The sequence below is a fragment of the Pocillopora verrucosa genome, chromosome 9 (genome assembly GCF_036669915.1).
Source record: "Pocillopora verrucosa isolate sample1 chromosome 9, ASM3666991v2, whole genome shotgun sequence".
In the NCBI taxonomy this organism is placed as follows: Eukaryota; Metazoa; Cnidaria; class Anthozoa; order Scleractinia; family Pocilloporidae; genus Pocillopora; species Pocillopora verrucosa.
This window is the reverse complement of record NC_089320.1, coordinates 20,553,346-20,569,835: the sequence shown is the minus strand read 5'-3', so window position 1 is coordinate 20,569,835 and position 16,490 is coordinate 20,553,346. Positions and strand designations below refer to the sequence as shown.

Below are 16,490 nucleotides of genomic sequence, written 5' to 3'. Positions count from 1 at the left end.
GTCCGAGAAAAGTTAAATACAAAATTCATTTTCAGTATATGTAGATTTTCAGCTGCGTGTCTGAACTTTTTGTTAAACAGGCACAGCAAAATATAGCATTTTGAGGGACCGTTGTTGTATACTCTTTTCTCAAAACAACTGCTGTTTCAAAATTTTGTTTTATTTCTCCGTTTGGCACAACAAAACTAAGTTTATTTACAATAGTTGATAAAAAAAGGACATTTCATTCGTGGATGATGTCAGTTGTACAATTTCCGTCAAATCAATTGTTAAAAATTGCTTGCTGAATCTACTTGTAGGTTTCCATCAAGACAACTTGACATCGTCAAGCTTAATATCACAAAACTTTGCGTAACTTCAATTCAGACCAGTCGAAAATTGTCTTACGCATAAAAATTTATTCTGATCATTTTAACCTCTTTGAAATTTTCATCTGGTTTTGGGGCTCATCATCAAATAACATTGCGGATAGCAAAATTAATACCTTGGAGTAGTTTTTTTGGAAGGAGATCAAAAGAGAAAAGTCAATTTATTTGAAATGGGGCTAAATCAACTTGGGATAACTTGTACTGTGCACATATATAAAAACAACATAAGATGTCATGAAAAGCTGACGTTATCAGTAAAATGCATAACGGTTGGGAGATTGCTGATCAACTCAAATATTTACGAAATACCTCCGTCGATGATTGAACATAAGTTAAAATTTAAAGAAATGAAAAGATTAAAAGAAAAAACCAGAACCAAGAAAAGTATTAAATCTTTTCACTGATATTTTTTTTGGAATTTAATTAACAAATACTTTTGAAAGGATTTATGATTAGTAATCAAAGAAAGATACAGACTCCCTCACGTCTGTTCCATCAGGCAGTTGACGTCCACCGGAACCAGGCGGGTGCATCTGTTTTTGTCTTAGACGATTTTCCCATGAGGTCAAATTTAAACTGGAAAAGAAAACAGTGTTTCAAAGAAAGCACAAAACTCACACTTAGGTAGATATAATTGTCAAACGAACAGACGAACTGACGCCGGAACAAACGAATAGACGAACTGACGAACAGACGAGCTGACGAGCAGACGAACTGATGAACTGATCATGAGGTGCACCGACAAATAGAGAAATAGACAAACGCACAGATCTGTTAGCAAATTAATGGTCTCAGGTAGACGTGGGTACTACACCAGTGCCAATTTTTCCAACTTACTCAATGGAGGCCATTATTGATTCCATCATAGGAAGGACACTAATAAGTGTTGAATAACAGGGTTTAACGATGCCCTTGAGAAACGAGACCTGTTCGATTAAAAAACATAAATTATTAAGAAGAAATTTAGAGCGAACTACATTTTAGCCTCCTTAGTCCTCGGAATGTGAATATAAGTGGTCATTCAATCCTGGTTTTTCTTAGGAGAGAGTTTCAGGAGAACGTGCTTCTCCCAAGACGCATGTCGTTATCTTCAGATTCACCACACTTTCAACATCGCAATGATCGGGAGGTGGATAATTTAACACCCCGACTAAGCCAAGCTAGGCCCCTGTTTCACCCTGCGTTAGGTAAAAGTGGGAATAGCTTCCACGTGACGCGAATTATTTCATTTATAGAAATAATTAATCAAATTTTTATTCACTCTGTTCGATGGATTTAAGAAAATCTACCGCAATATCTGAAGCAAAAAAGAATTTTAGTTGTCCTGCTGTACTGAATGAATACAGCTTTTATAGTCCACACAAACTTACCTGATTTTCAGGAAGTTCGCTCTTTCTTGCTCGATCCATCATTGGCACAGGAGTCAGTCCCATAAGCTTTTCTTCATCTCCCTGTCGAAAAATACATTTAATAATTTGACTCTCAAGATCTAGGTAGTAATTCTATAGAATCCTAAACCGCAGGCAAGCAGTCGCAGGATCTGAATTATAAACAGGCCTGTTTTGCAAAGAAACTCACTTGTCGATAGAACTCTTCAAACACCCTCTTGACTGAATTGATGTGAATGTACCATGGCTTGGCAGCGGCAGACAAGTCACACGCGGTCATCAACAGCCTACGAACAAGCCGCCTGCAACAACAATCAATGTAAGCTTACATGAATTGTTGGACATAATGCCCTAAAAAGACACTACAAACAAATCAATAATTTTTCCATAAATAGCAACAGTACTTGTGATCTGGTATACTCCAAGAGAATTTTCCATTCGTGACAATGTCGTCGAGTTTTGCTCTGTTATCGAAAAACAGCATTAGGTCCGTTGCCAAGATCGCGTCTTCCATAAGTTCCAACATATACTTGTACTGCTTCGCGGAGAGTGCATTTAAAATATTATGACCAGCCGTCTGTCGATAGAATTAAGATTTGTACGATTCAAAAGTGACACAACGCAGTAAAATTGCAACGCAATGAAAAATAAACAACTCTGGCCCCGTTTGTTCGAAGACTGGATAGCGCTATCCACTGGATAAAACTCTATCCGGTGGATAACGCTATACGTTAAGCCATCACTTATCCGCCGGATAGCGATTTATCCGTTGAATAGCGTTATCCGTTCTTTATACAACTGGGCCCAGGAGTCTTAAGATTTTAGCTGGACCATGACCAGTGAGGAGCTAATTTTTATGATGGTGCAATACATTATCAAGTAGACTGGGTAACAAAACACTGTCTGGAAAGTTGTACTGAATTAGTATGCGGTCATCAAAATAGCTAAAGTGCGCATGCGGTTGCAATTCACTCGCAGCGATATCGAGGCTCGATTTTTGCAGCGTGAAGGATTGGTTATATCCTGGTCTGTCGCAACGTGTCCTCAGAGTTTGTTTGGTGTTACTTGACAGCCTCTCGGTTCCCATTAATATTCCTGGGCTCGGTTGTTCAAAAGGCAGTAAGCGATAATTCAGGTTTAAAATTTCAACTTGTCTTTGGTTTCTCTTAAAATATAGTGTGTATTTGGGCTTACGTTTTAAAAGGGGTTTTACCTTAGCGTCGCATAAAAACGAAAGGAAAAATGTATCCGATTAAGACTGTCTGTAAAGCGACAAAAAAATTGAATAAAGGATTGTTGGCTAACCCTTGGTTAGCTTAATCGTGCTTAAATAACCTGGCCCAGGTTGTGGAAAGATAATTTGCGATTTAAGTTTCTTGACGAAGAACCCACGGACTCCGGCGCAAACTCTGACAAAGGCTCAAACCCTGACCTTTCGAATAGAGTCAATGGCGCCAACCGGAATGACAATGAATCTTTGAATGAAGCATATTTAGAGTAAGATGATGAAAGCAGAGCTCGAAGCGCGCGCAGCGAAGCCTCATATCTATAAAAATGTACCCTACATTCTATTCCTACTGCGTAAAACCAATATCAGCGCGAGCTGTTTGCTCCGAATGGATAACAGCTCTTTGCCTACTTAATATTAGAGGAAACTGAAATTGCACTCACCTCCAAGATGAAAACTCCTTGTTTAAAATGATGCCATTCCATGGTTGAAGTTGAGTACAGATGACTCAGCGGGGATTTGTTCTTGATCATGAAAGCATTGTTGTAACCACGATGATCGATGTCGTGTATGATACTCGCAAGATACAACGCAATTTTCTGGAATAAAATGAGATGAATGTTCCATTCAGTTTGTTATTCATTTTGGTTATCGCTATCCTATAGGCGGGTCTGCATACAGAGTAAATGTCTCGTGAACGAAGGAAAAGAACAAAAAACTTTGATCAGACCTTACAAAAAGACTAAATTCGGTGTAAACCTCCACAAAATGCATAATTACAAAATAAAATAGATAAATAAACAAATACCTCTTCCCAAGTAAACACCTCGGAGGCCATTTTCATGAGGACACACATGCTGTGAGCCACAGCAAACGCATGCCCCCAGTTGTGGTATGCCACACCACGATAACCCTTCCTCACAGTCAAGGTAAAACGAACGAGTGTCTCCATATCAAGTCTAAAAAGATAGCCGAAAAGTCCACAGTCGAGAATTTTGTCCCGTAAAACATTCGAGCAACACGAGACGGTAGGTACATATTACGTAATTTTACCCTGAATCTAAAAATTGACTCCAACCCGAGTTTATATTTGGAAAGACACCCTTTTGTCAATCTCCTAGCTTAATCAATCCCTAAGCTTAATATAATCTTCCAATGTCATCCATTGCATAACTTGCACTTATTGCAAAAGGTATATATAGGGGGAAACAGAAAGACGACTAGGCGACTGAATTCAGTCGATAAAATTAAACCAAATTATCTTGTTATATCCCCCATCGACGCAACACCACAGTTTCTCTAAAAACTCCCTCCCCCCCTTTACTCCATTGGTTAGGCCTGGTTACACTTAACATAACAATACAGCTTTCTGCCCTAATGATACACCCTGAATTCGTGCCAGCGATCTTTCCTGAACCTATATAAAATATCCGTACATTTTTAGTTGTTACCTGACGTTGCACTCTTGGAAGAACTCGTTTGTCATAATAATGAAATAGTTTGTTAGTTCGTCGTCATTTTGATATACATTGAATTCATTGCTGAAAGAGGAAGGAGAAACGTAAAGGTTTGTTTCAACTGCGAAAGAAAAAGACTCGTTTTTGCAGATAAAATCTGCACCACAGTTTCTTACTTATCTTTGGGTCTTTATTCCGATAGGCGCTCAGGGTTTTTCTTTCTCTTTGTGGTGGAGGTTGCGTGGGGGATTCAGTAGTTAAAGAGATTTAATGATATTTTCTGATTAGAAAATTTATATCACCGTGAGAAAATACAAAATCTGTGCTCAAAAATATGTAAAAAAAAAAACACAAAAGTACCAGTCAACAAGGAAGAGTAAGATTCACGAAAAGTTTTTAGCTTATTTTACACTTTGTCTCATTTAAAAGGCATCATCGAATCTTGCATGGAAATTTTACAATAAACACTACAATTTTAAAATTAACCATATCTGTTAGCATTTATGTATTCATTATTCAAGATGTTTTTTGCAACCTTACCTATAAAAATCATTTGGCAAACTGCAGGAGGTCGCTGAGGCAAGCCATAGTTCAGTTTCTTTTTCTGATACGCAGCAGTGATATGTAAGAACTTCTAGTGCCACTTGGTGCTTCTGTTGCCCTCTGAAGAGCTGACCGTACATCTGGTAGCATAAAAATTAAAATTTTTTGTGACAGCGGAAAGGAATACAGAATGCAGGTACCTACTGGCTTTCATGGCTCCCCTTTCCAATCGCAACTTTCGGCCATGTGATAGAGAAATTTGAAGAATTATTGGAGGGGGGGAGGGGGGGAGGGGGAGAAAGGGCTAAAGAGGGTAATTACCACCGGTAGACTTGAGTTGGAACCCTGATCGATAGGTCAAGGAACGAATCTTGCCATGCTGCCGGGGTCATTGTGTTGTTTACTTGAGTGGGACACCTACACAGTCGACCAGCGACTTCGGCCGGTTCAACTCTTAGATCTGACTTATTAAATTCAGAGATAGGATACGACGAAAAATAAAATTTTTTAAATACGACCCACCTGACTGTAATGCAGAGCCAGTCCACAGTAACCAGCAAATAACTCAAATGCTCTGGCATCTAAACAGATATCACAGACAAAAAATGGACTCCGCATGCATGAAAGAATGCTACCGCAATACTGATGTACTTAGCAACTGTGTGGGAGCGCCGGCCGGAAAATCGTTTGTCAAGATAAAAGGACGGAGCTCAACAAGGTCTTAAAGCATGGGCGAGAGCCACAAATTTTCTCGCGTGGCCCGACCTAACTCAGTCAAAAGGTATTTCATTATATGACCCCCGTTATTTGTCTTTCTTTCTTTCTTCGTTCCTTCCGCATTTTGCAGTACCGTTCGTAAAGCCGTGTGGCTCTCTAAGGCCCTGCTTGAGAATTTGTGCATAGCCCTTACGGGGAGATTTTTTTTATGCCTTTTTATAAGAGCACGCGGGACCGTATAGGTCATATAATTAGGACAATTAAATTTTACTTGCTTGTCTGTGATATTCTTCGTATTGTTTCAGTTAGTTAATATCAGTTTGAGTTTCAGTTTTTACAGCTGAGCTGTTTTCCTTAAGAGGTAAGCATACATTCTCATTTACCTTCATTTGAGAAAAATCCTCTTTTACTGTTTACCATCTGAACGACACCAATTACACTACGGAACAAAGAACAAATTTGAATAAGGTGTTAAAATTTTGCAGGAACATACTGTATCACTGCAAGCTATGTTCGCCTCTCCTCTGGATATATGGAATTTTAAACTCAGTGAAAGGGATTTCCTTCGAATCTTCTTTGTTTACTTATGTTAGGAATGAAGTTTCGAGCCAGATCCTCTCTAGTTTGCGACTTTTACATTTGTATTTACTCTCAAAAGCGACCAAGTTAAGGATTTCTTGCCTTCCTTTGCAACTAACGGGGACACACAGAATGGATTTTGTTATATAGCCCGTCTTTATGTCCACTTCACGGTTGAATCTCGTATCACGGTATGGGTCGCTGATGTTCACAGTTTCTGATGTACTAGCAGCAAAGCCAGCGATGCCTTTATTGATAGGAAATCTAGAAAATAAAATTTAAAAGAAGCATGAAGATAAGAAAGATAGATATTCTCACAGATGAACTGTAACTGAAGATATTGCAGAAACTTAGGCCTGGAAAATTCAATTCCAAAAAAAAATTCAATCCAAATTCAAGCTCCAAAAGGATTCCAACCTAAAGCTGTTCTAGTTTTTCAGTCCGTAAAACGAAGCGCGATAATTAGAGGCGTGATAGAAGCGGAGAAGTGAAAAAACCAAAGGAGGTTTTGGTCAAGATCCGACCCAAATCTACTCGTTGTTTGCATGTTGACTCGCCCTACGTAACTATACACCAAAACGCCTAATAAGATTTATATACTCTCCCACTGACGCAACACCGCAGTTTCTTTAGAAGCGTACTCACTCTATTCAAACTTTACCTTCCCAGAGTTAAGAATCCAGCATTTAGCAACAAACAAATTTTAAAGGTTTTGTTCTATGTTAGGGAATCTGATTACAAATGAATGGAGTAAGTTATATTTTGACCTGTATATTATAGCGAATGATGAAAAGATCCTCATAAGTGCATTAGAATTAAAGAGGTCGTATTAAAAGAATTTTCAGCATTTTTTGCCTGTCTGTCTTTGTCTTTGTTTTAATACCTTATTTCTGCTCCGTTTCTAAATTTGTACCCTAAACCATCCTCGTCTCCCTCGTCGAACAGATTGGCGTATAACTCATTGGATTTGGCGTCCACCATGAAGAGCGCGCAGCGATCAGCATTAACTAACCGCTTGGCAAAAGCCTGCATGTGATAGAAACAGTAGTAACAAAAGACAAAAGGAAATGAAATGTGCACTTTCTTTCTCAATTCTTATCAGGGCGGAAAGCAAGCAGCTGTCGGAAAATCTCTCTACTATGCACTCACCATTATTTTTTCAATTACCACATCCATAGTACTAACTTCGTCAAAAATGGATCTGAAAGATGAAACCGTCACACTACTCATTTCTTTGTTCCCTGAAAGGACAACTGCTTTTAATTTAATGGCAGAGGTTAGCTCTTCTTTCGCCGATTTTCTCAAGTAAACTTTGTCTGTTTATTTCCAATGAAAGTTACCATGAGTGAATTATACACAGACCCCAATGTCTTGTTCCTGAAAACGTTCTTAATTAAGACGTTTGTAGTCGAGGGTTCTTGGTATGTCGTCGACCAACAAATGAGATCTTTTGTTCAGATAACAGGCCGAGGCTCGCATGAGGGGATCTTGAGTGATAATGTTCTTTTCAAAAATTGTGACAGTCTAATTTCATGAGGATTAACAGACATGCATCATAAGTATATTCTTTTACACTCTTACCTTACAACATTCAACAGGAAACTATTTAGATCTTTTTGCTTTTGCATTTGTTTTGAAATCTAGAGGGGATTGCAAACGAAAAATTATTGGTAAATTATTCGAAACAGCATGTGTAAGCTTCACGATTGATGCATTTTGCTTTGTGCACTCTGTATGTTTTAATGAAAACCCAGTAGCTCTTAAAACAAGAACATCGACAGAAAAGCCGCTTAAATTCTTAATGCAACTCAGTTCTACGTAGCTGGTCTATGTTAATGGCATAGAATAACTGATAATTTAGCTAGAAAAGTAACCCATGAGTCTTTGGATGGAAGGAGGGCGCGCCTTGTTACTCAACCTAGTACCCTGAGTTTCTCTTCTCTACCATGCATCTCCCCTTCCCCCAAAAGATCACAGCTGTTACTTATACTTGTACTTACCTCAGCATGATGAATAGCTATACTACCCCAGGCAAGATAACTATTAACGATCTGACAGAGCAAACAAATAAAAACAGATAAACAAACAAGAAGCTGTTTAAGAATGGCAAAAATGACTGAGCACCGAAGAAATGATGAACTGAATCTCGCTCTCCATGATCGTTTTGGTCATTGATGCGCTTGAGTATGGTGTAAGAAAAACTCTCCTCCCATGCGGGTAGTTCTCAGTCTCCTAATTTTTCTCGCTAGTGCATGCGCTGTGAAGAATGCGCGCAGCAAACTGGAGCGAGTCTAATGTGACTTATTTATCCCTTGGAGTTTACTCCCCTGAACTTATTTGCAGTGAGAAACTGGTTTATCCATGATTTCCAGCTCTTTCCATTTTCTATACGCAATTGGCAAAATGCTGCAACACAAAGCAATTACATTACTCACCTCCTCGTCTTCCCGTTCAAATGATGGGTTGCCAAGTTTTTTTACCAATTCGACAATACCTGGAATAAAAACCAGAATACTGTGCTATTTGCTACAAAAATTTGTCACGCCATGAACAATAAAGAGTGATTCTACCAAGGAATTCCTTAGTTTGTTTCCTTCCCGTGGTGCAGGCTGAATTTTGATGGAAGGGTCTGTAAACCTGATTGATTTAATTTCTGCCTTTGAACAAAACTTTTTCTACAGAAAATATCCTTTGAGCTGGCTCCATCATAAGTGCGTAGTGTGCATCATTAATCGAGTTCTTTCATTCTCAGGGTCTAAGCAGAAATTATCTTCTTTGAGTTCCATATTTTTTTTTTAAATTTGCTCCCTTGAACTTTTATCACTCTCATTTTATTTGTCACCTATTTCTTTACTCCTAAGGCAACGTGTAGCGTTATCCACTGGATAAAGATTTATCCTGTGGATAGCGTTATACACCATTGGAACAACCTGGCCTGGGGTTTTAATTTTGTGTTTGGCATAAAATCGCGTAAAATTAGAAAAAGAACCATTTTCGTACCAACTATAGTTCCATCGGCTTGTACTATAGGCTGACACAATACAGACTGGGCTGTGCTGTCTGAAACACAAAGAAACACAATTCCAAAAGACTATCAGTTATAACCGTTATTTCCACAGAGTGGGAATTAGTTCACGCACGGGACTGAATCGTTCATATAAGTACACTCATGAATGGTGGCTTACGTATTGCTGCTTAAATGAAACAAAGGCAACTTGGGAGAACAACAAAGCAGCGACCCTTTTTCGTTTTCTTCTATGCAGCGATCAAATTCAGACAGTCAATCGTAGAAAGTTTATTTGTGATTAGCTTTGCTCATATTTGATCACGTTACATTTTTTTTTGGTAACGCTTCTACCGACTTCGAGAGGGGTTTAATTTAGTTTAGTTTGGAAAGAAATAATTGCTACAGCCAAAAACTAAATAAAAAAGAATCCTAAATGTTCGTCTCAGTATTTTGCTGCAGCAGAGAGAGAAAGTTAGTTCGTTGTTCCGTCGGATGTTAAGCAACGTCTCACTTAAGTTATTGAGGGCATCTGGATTCAGTGTCAAAGAAACAAAATCTAACAACTTCACGGCCAATCAAAACAAAGTGCGACAATTAAGAAGCGATTTTCTTTACGTTTGAATCTGATTGGCCGAGAGAGCGGCTCGAGTTTTTGTAGACCAATCACAGAGAAAAGTAAAGCAAAACAAATTCAATCCCTAATTTCTTTGGAAATTCAATTGAAAATCACTCTAAAAGAATCTGGGCGCAACTAACCTTCAATACCAATTCCTTTGGGAAATCTCTCGTCCTATGACAAAATAATAGATAATAACTTTAAGTACTAATGTCTGACTGCAGTCAGATTGGCAATCTTAAATCACAAGGTGTTGCGTTGGTTTACTTCGCACAAAGAACTTATCCCTTGACGCAACGAGTCGTCATTCATTTTGCTTGAGTTAGCTTTATTGCTCTTTCATAACAGATTCAGTACGCAAACGTTCACATGAAGGTTAATAGAAAACGCACAACGAAAAAAATGAATTAATATTGACCAAATTCCTCACCACCTCACGTGGAGCTGGCTGAGTTGGACAACGCTTTCTCGATTTGGTTAATCTAAGTCAAGTTTTAAAATGGTTAGGTCATTAGCTAGACGAAAAGGCCATAATATAAGCTGAGTCAGTTTGGATAAGGTCAGAACATCAGAGTTTACATTTGTCTCTGCAAAATGTGTCTTTGTTTTGCACAATAACAAACTTTGATAAAAGGTTTACCCCGAGAATATCTTTAACATAAAGCCTTTGCCCCGTCTCAGCGACATAAGCCGCAATCGTGCCACCACATCCAATTTTCTGACGACAAAGAGACCGGGATCTACAAAACCAAACCAAGAAAAACAAAAAATCAGATTCATCGCTGAAGAAAGTGCAAAGCTGTTCGTACATAAATTTGAATCGACATAAATACACTTAAGAGAACCAGGAAGAATGCCTTTGCTTTACCTCGGCTTGTTCTCTGAATACAGATAAATGTCCTGTGAGATTGAGAGAATATAAGAATATGGTTTTTATCCCATTAGTACTTAAGAAAAACATAATAACTCTTTGTGCTTCAGTTTAAATTAATTCGTTATAAAAGTTATATCTAAAAACAGATTTAGTGCAAACGTGAACATGAACTTTGCCAGTTTCTTTTAGTAAATTTAAAAAACGAAATTGTACAATGTCTCCCATTCTAAACGTATGCCAATATTTTCGAGCAAACGATTGAAAGACAGTAATAAAAAAATCTATTCTTGCCTTATGCTCTTACCGGCTCCTAACCAGTCAAAACATATCGAAAATAATGAATGATTTTTTAAGTTTTTTTTAACAAACGATTAACGTTTTTTCGTGAAGCACAAAGTACTAAATACACCTTATCGTTAAAAAATCCGATGAATTTGGAAAACCATTTCATCAGAAGTTTGCAAAACTTGAAGTGAGTTTTTTTTGTCTGTTTTGATTATTTCTTTTTCTGTTCTTGTTGTTGTTGTTGTTTATATACAAAAATGTAGTTAGACTCAAGATTGTACATGAATGTCAGATGATAAACATAATTAAGTTAGATTTTTGAAAGTAAGATCAATAAGAGCTCACCCTTCCATTTTTGTCCACCAGGTAAAGTGAATGTACGTTTGCATGAGTGGCTAGGAAACACAATATTGACAATTGTTGATAGACAAAGGGTTCATTTGGTATAATTATCGTCTTTTAATCATTCCTACATCCTGATGTAATTATGAAGGCTTTCATCAATTCTTGATAAACAGCATCCTTGTTTTTCCTATTTTGCATTGAAGCTGTTTTTGTTTTCTTCGATTCTTACAGAAGTCGTGCGAAACATCTCAAATTCCAATAACATCAGAAACTTTGCGTAGTGATGAGCAAAAATCAATCTCGTTGACGGAGAAGAATCAATATTACAACTTGTGATTATCTAGAGATAATTTTCCTCTCCAATAAAGGAAAGGAAAAGTAAAATGGAATGACAATACATGTAGTTTTAAATCATCGCAAGTCAAACACGACAGAATTCTTTATTACCTGCAGCTACGCTTTTGACGAGCTCGTGCATAACTCTGACTTTTTTTGGCTGTTGATTGATGTCTTTCGTCAGTTGCTGGAGCATTTTGCGCTTGTCGGTATGAACGCAAAACTACTCACGCCAAAAACAAGAAAACATAAATCTATTATTAATGAAAATCGTCGTGCGATCAAATGAACAGATGACGATGTAGAAGTTCAATTTATCAGCGTATGTGTACATAATCAATATTCCTACCTTCCATTTGGAGAGAGATGTTCTCACAGCTAGGAAAATGGAGAAGAAATGTATCGAAGAGAAATTAAACAACTTTTAATTCTACGCAATTACCCTCAAGGAGAGAAAAAAAACCAGACTTTGGGTTTCATTCACAGCCAAGAGCAAAATCTTATAGACTACAGGCCTAAAGTCTTTATAGAAAAAGGCCATAGGAGGCATTTGAAAGGGCTAAAACTTAACAAAGATAAAAGAATCATACCCGGTTAACACTAAAGCTTTAACACATTTTAAAGCTGTTTTGTTAAACACGGTTTAAAATTGTCTTCTTCACTAAAAGCTGCTCATACCGATGTTTGTTCGACTTATAATTCATTCAGTAAATGGGAAAATAAGTGACTACTTGAAACCTAAGGAAATTCAGTTTTTCAGTTCTCTGTTTTCGATTTTCATCCAGTTAAACCTGATTTAACTTCACATGTTTATCTGGTGTGAATGAGTATTAGGCCGTGTTAATAAAATTGTCATTCCAATACTACCTTCCCCTTTAATGTGTTCTGTGGATTGTGTCTTTCGGATCAGCCATCTTTCGAGCTGCTCTTGGCTTATATCTGCCATGATAAAATCCTCCAACACTTGTGGGTTGGCTAAAAGGTATTCTTTGACACGCATTTCGGAGAGAACTATTATGAGAAAAATACATTCTGAATAAGTGTAACGGTGTGGAGTTAGAAAAAGTTAAAAAATTTTCAGAAAGAACTGTTGTACTTAACAACCTACAAAAACCCTAAGCAAAAGATAAAACTGGGAGTTTCCTATTGTTTTTTTATTGTTTACTTTACAGGGTAAGAGATGGTTTCTAATCCTGCAAGGAAATCCCACATAAATCCGTGCGTTTAAGTTGAAGAAGGTCACCAAAATTTGTAGAATAACTGATATAAATAAATCATTAAACGAAAATAACGAAAACGTAAATACTAAAAAGCAAGACAAATATTTAAATAAAAGAACCCTTTTTGATTTGAAAACTGATCGATGATAAAAACTCGATAAGTAGCTAAGCAAATAGTTAAAAAAAGGGTAAAAATGATTCAGAGATTAAACTTGAAATGCACACATTTTGCTTAAAACATGGTTGGTAATTAAGAAATTTTTAAAAGCCATCTTCCTTTATGATGAGGGCTCAACTAAAAACTAGAAATTACAGAACAAATAAAAAATGGAAAGAAAAAAACACCATGGGGTGTCAATAAACTTTTTTCTTCACAGGGCTTCAAAAAGCTTTCCGAATTACATGAATAAAACATTGACATCCTTCCGTCTTATAATTATACTAAAATGTCAAATTTCAATCTTAGCGTCACCTGGTGTGGTTGATTACAGAATTTCTTTATCGTTATCTCCCTGTGGCGGGTTTTGTTTTATATCATGAGAGCTTTAAAAGATTTAGTGCTCAAGCTGATACGTTTTTTATAAATAATGAATGATTCTGTCTCTATGAATAGTCTGGCTTTAAATGAAAATATGCCTTAATTAAGCTTATTTTCGATCGACAGCTCCTGGCGGCCCAAGACATAACAGCCATAGCAAATAACATTCATATTTGTTGTTAAAAAAAATGATAATAACCTTTAGGGATCGTAAATAATGTTTTCTCCTCTTTTTGGTGTATTAATATTAGATATAAGAAAATTGAGCTGCAGACAAATGATGAAACCGTTCCTTTGGTTAATTTGTCGCGTATTCGAGTTGAAGAAAAACAAAATTGATTTGCATTCACACTATGATCTGCGTCTGAAACGGCGCTTGCACGAAAGTAAATGAATAAAGTTGCACACGAAGAAAAAAAGAAAAAGCATTAAAAATGGGCCAGGAAACTCTAATAATAAAAATAAACTAAAAAATCGTTATTTACACACGTCCAAACAGAGAAACTTCACGCAGAACAAAATGTAAAAACGCGCGCTTAGCGGTAAATGTTTACACAGAATGGTTTACTTTCTAGTCATCTGATCAACAGTATTTTGAAAAGCTTAATTTCGGTTGGGGTCTTCAAAGATAATTTTAGAAAGTTCCTGTTATTAATATCAGGTCATATCTCATCCGAAATGATTGAGTTTATCTCGACATTCTGTATGCAGGAAGCACTGAACGCACTATTCGGAAGTAAAGGCGCATTATTTGCCTTAAACCTATAAGCACTCACCAGGATTATGCGTCAGGAAAGACGAAATTTAAGACCTTACCGCCGGGAGAGACTCGATTATCATCAAAAGTAAGGCCTAGGCGACGGCTTTAATTTTTTCGGAGTACTTTCATCTATTTATATTCAAACAGAGTGCTTATCGTGCCACAACAAATAATGAACAAATACCCAAACCCTAATAGAGGCAAAATTAAGAACTGTACAAAAAATTATTCCTAGCTTAATACTGGGGAAAACTAAAGAAAATTTAAAGAATAAATCTTTCTCAGGTTTACCTCCGGAAGGTTTTGTTTTAATGCTGCCTCCGGCGTGATTTTCATTATTCGAGTTGACAGTTTCTCTTATGTTCCTCTGTGTTAACTGATTCGGAAGCGGCGGCAACCTTCGGATACTAACTTGCTTTGTAGGCGACGACATTGTCCTTCCAAGCTTGAACATTTGCTGGGAAATGATAAAAAAACACCGCAACTGAAACGCGCTCCAAAGCCATTCCCTCTACCATCCACTGTTTACGTCGCACGAATCGTCATCTGACGGAAATTTAGACTACGGCGTGCGCGCGCGTGCTGATTCTCGCGATGCGGTGAGATATTTCCGGTTTTAAACCGAGAGATGATGCAAACTGAAGAAAAAAGTAACAAGGGTACTGCACCGTTGTTTGATTAATTTCGAATACTGCGAAAACCTGAAATAACAGTGCAAGGTATGTTCGGGATTGAAACAAGATCTAAAAAAGTCTAGAAGCAAATTAAAGATTTCTGATTTCTTGACCAATTTCTTTTGCTAATGGTCAACAGGAATCATGTCGAGTTTCGTTTTAGACAGACAGTCATCTCAGCGCTGATTAATATTTTGCGTTAGTCATTTCGGCCGAAATTGCTTTTGAAACGCATCCAAAAACTCACAGTTGTGCAAATTGTGCCCCTCTCGAAGGTAATAACTTGTCATATGATTTTAAATGAAGTATCCTGAATAATTTATGTCAGATTCGAAACTCACTGTATGAAAGCAATTTTGGTGTCCGGCCCTGATTACTTTCGGAAACTGTTAATTCGCAGTGAGGTAAAAAACGTGACTCATCGCAGAGAATCCTGGGTTTACTGACCCTAAAGGTATTCTTTATCATCCAAGATTAATTGGTTTTCATGGTATCCAGTGTTTTTAGCATGTTTGCATGTATGTTTCCTTACTCAATCGTATTTTTAACTGGGCGGTAAACTGAAAGTTAATAATACTAGCTCTCAAGACAGATCTAGTCTTGGCTTTGGTTTGAAACTCGGTCTGAAAGATCGCAACCACTTTTAGCATTTTCAGTGGTTTTGCCAGACTAGAAAAAAAAAAGCTTTTTGAATGTTTTTGTTTTGCTTCGTTTGTTTTGCTTTTGTTTTTTGTTCTTTGTTTTTTTCAATGAAAACAAAATGTTTGACCAAACGAAAGGTAAAGAAATGGAGAATAAATAGGTTTCATGAAAAAAAGCAAAAACGACCCAAAAAAAATTAAATAAAAAAAAAAACAGAGAATAAGAAAGTGGCATTACACGACAAAGTTACTTAATCACAAATGGGTTTCTTGGAGGCGACTCCTACAAAGCTTCCGTGCGATTGACAAAATATTGAATATTAAAGTTCTTTGTCAAACAGGTCAATCCAAATTGTCGTTAGCATTCTAGGAGATGCTGACAATCGTTTTAATTTGAACAGCTGACGAAAATTATGGCGCTAGAGGCTAAGCCATTAACACCCGCGTAATTGAATTCGTGTCAGTGTACATAAAGATTACAAAGAGAGTAGACTTTAAAATGCAGCTATGTAAAACTTAAAGATTTCCTCATCTTTCACGCTTTTTGCGTCCTCTTCCTACGCATCATACATAAAATCGAAGAAGTAATGCGAAAATGCAATCAAACTACCTTTAATAGGCTTGTGTAAACTTTTACGTGGGCCAAGTTGGGACCAAGGATGATGAGAATCGCTCTTTCAAACATTATTTTTTTTCCAAGAAGAAAAGAATCGTTTTCAAAAACCGACGCTAACTTTACAAATCGTAGGTTCATATTTTTAGTTTTAAAAAGCCAAATCACCATACATTGGTACATGCTCGTAACCAAGTCTAAACTAACAATAAAAATCTTCTTCTTCTTTTTTTTCTCATTTTTTTCGATATTAGGGTGCATACTCCTCATCATGATTCACCTTGGATATGCTCGAACATGC

General features: G+C 37.1%; 1 protein-coding gene across 2 annotated transcripts; it reads right to left on the bottom strand.

Annotated features, from left to right (window-relative positions):
- Nucleotides 1–139: 139 nt before the first annotated feature.
- On the bottom strand, nt 140–15,110 carry LOC131777076 (cAMP and cAMP-inhibited cGMP 3',5'-cyclic phosphodiesterase 10A). Of its 2 annotated transcripts, XM_059093294.2 has the most exons (26): nt 14,553–15,106; nt 12,611–12,754; nt 12,093–12,121; nt 11,855–11,966; nt 11,408–11,457; nt 10,772–10,803; nt 10,544–10,643; nt 10,044–10,077; nt 9,281–9,340; nt 8,716–8,774; nt 8,281–8,331; nt 7,862–7,920; nt 7,430–7,481; nt 7,164–7,306; nt 6,383–6,544; nt 6,085–6,140; nt 5,507–5,565; nt 4,982–5,124; nt 4,436–4,525; nt 3,793–3,943; nt 3,428–3,583; nt 2,161–2,333; nt 1,947–2,058; nt 1,739–1,819; nt 1,206–1,294; nt 140–944 (listed from the first exon to the last, which is right to left on the bottom strand). In XM_059093294.2, the coding sequence occupies exons 1-26, from the start codon at nt 14,713–14,715 to the stop codon at nt 821–823; spliced, it is 2,484 nt and encodes an 827-aa protein (XP_058949277.1). In that variant the 5' UTR covers nt 14,716–15,106; the 3' UTR covers nt 140–820. The 2 variants fall into 2 exon arrangements, with proteins under 2 accessions (XP_058949277.1, XP_058949278.1); XM_059093295.2 differs by lacking the exons at nt 140–944; nt 1,206–1,294; nt 1,739–1,819 and having other exon boundaries at nt 1,954–2,080; nt 14,553–15,110.
- Between the last annotated feature and the right edge of the window lie 1,380 nt (nt 15,111–16,490).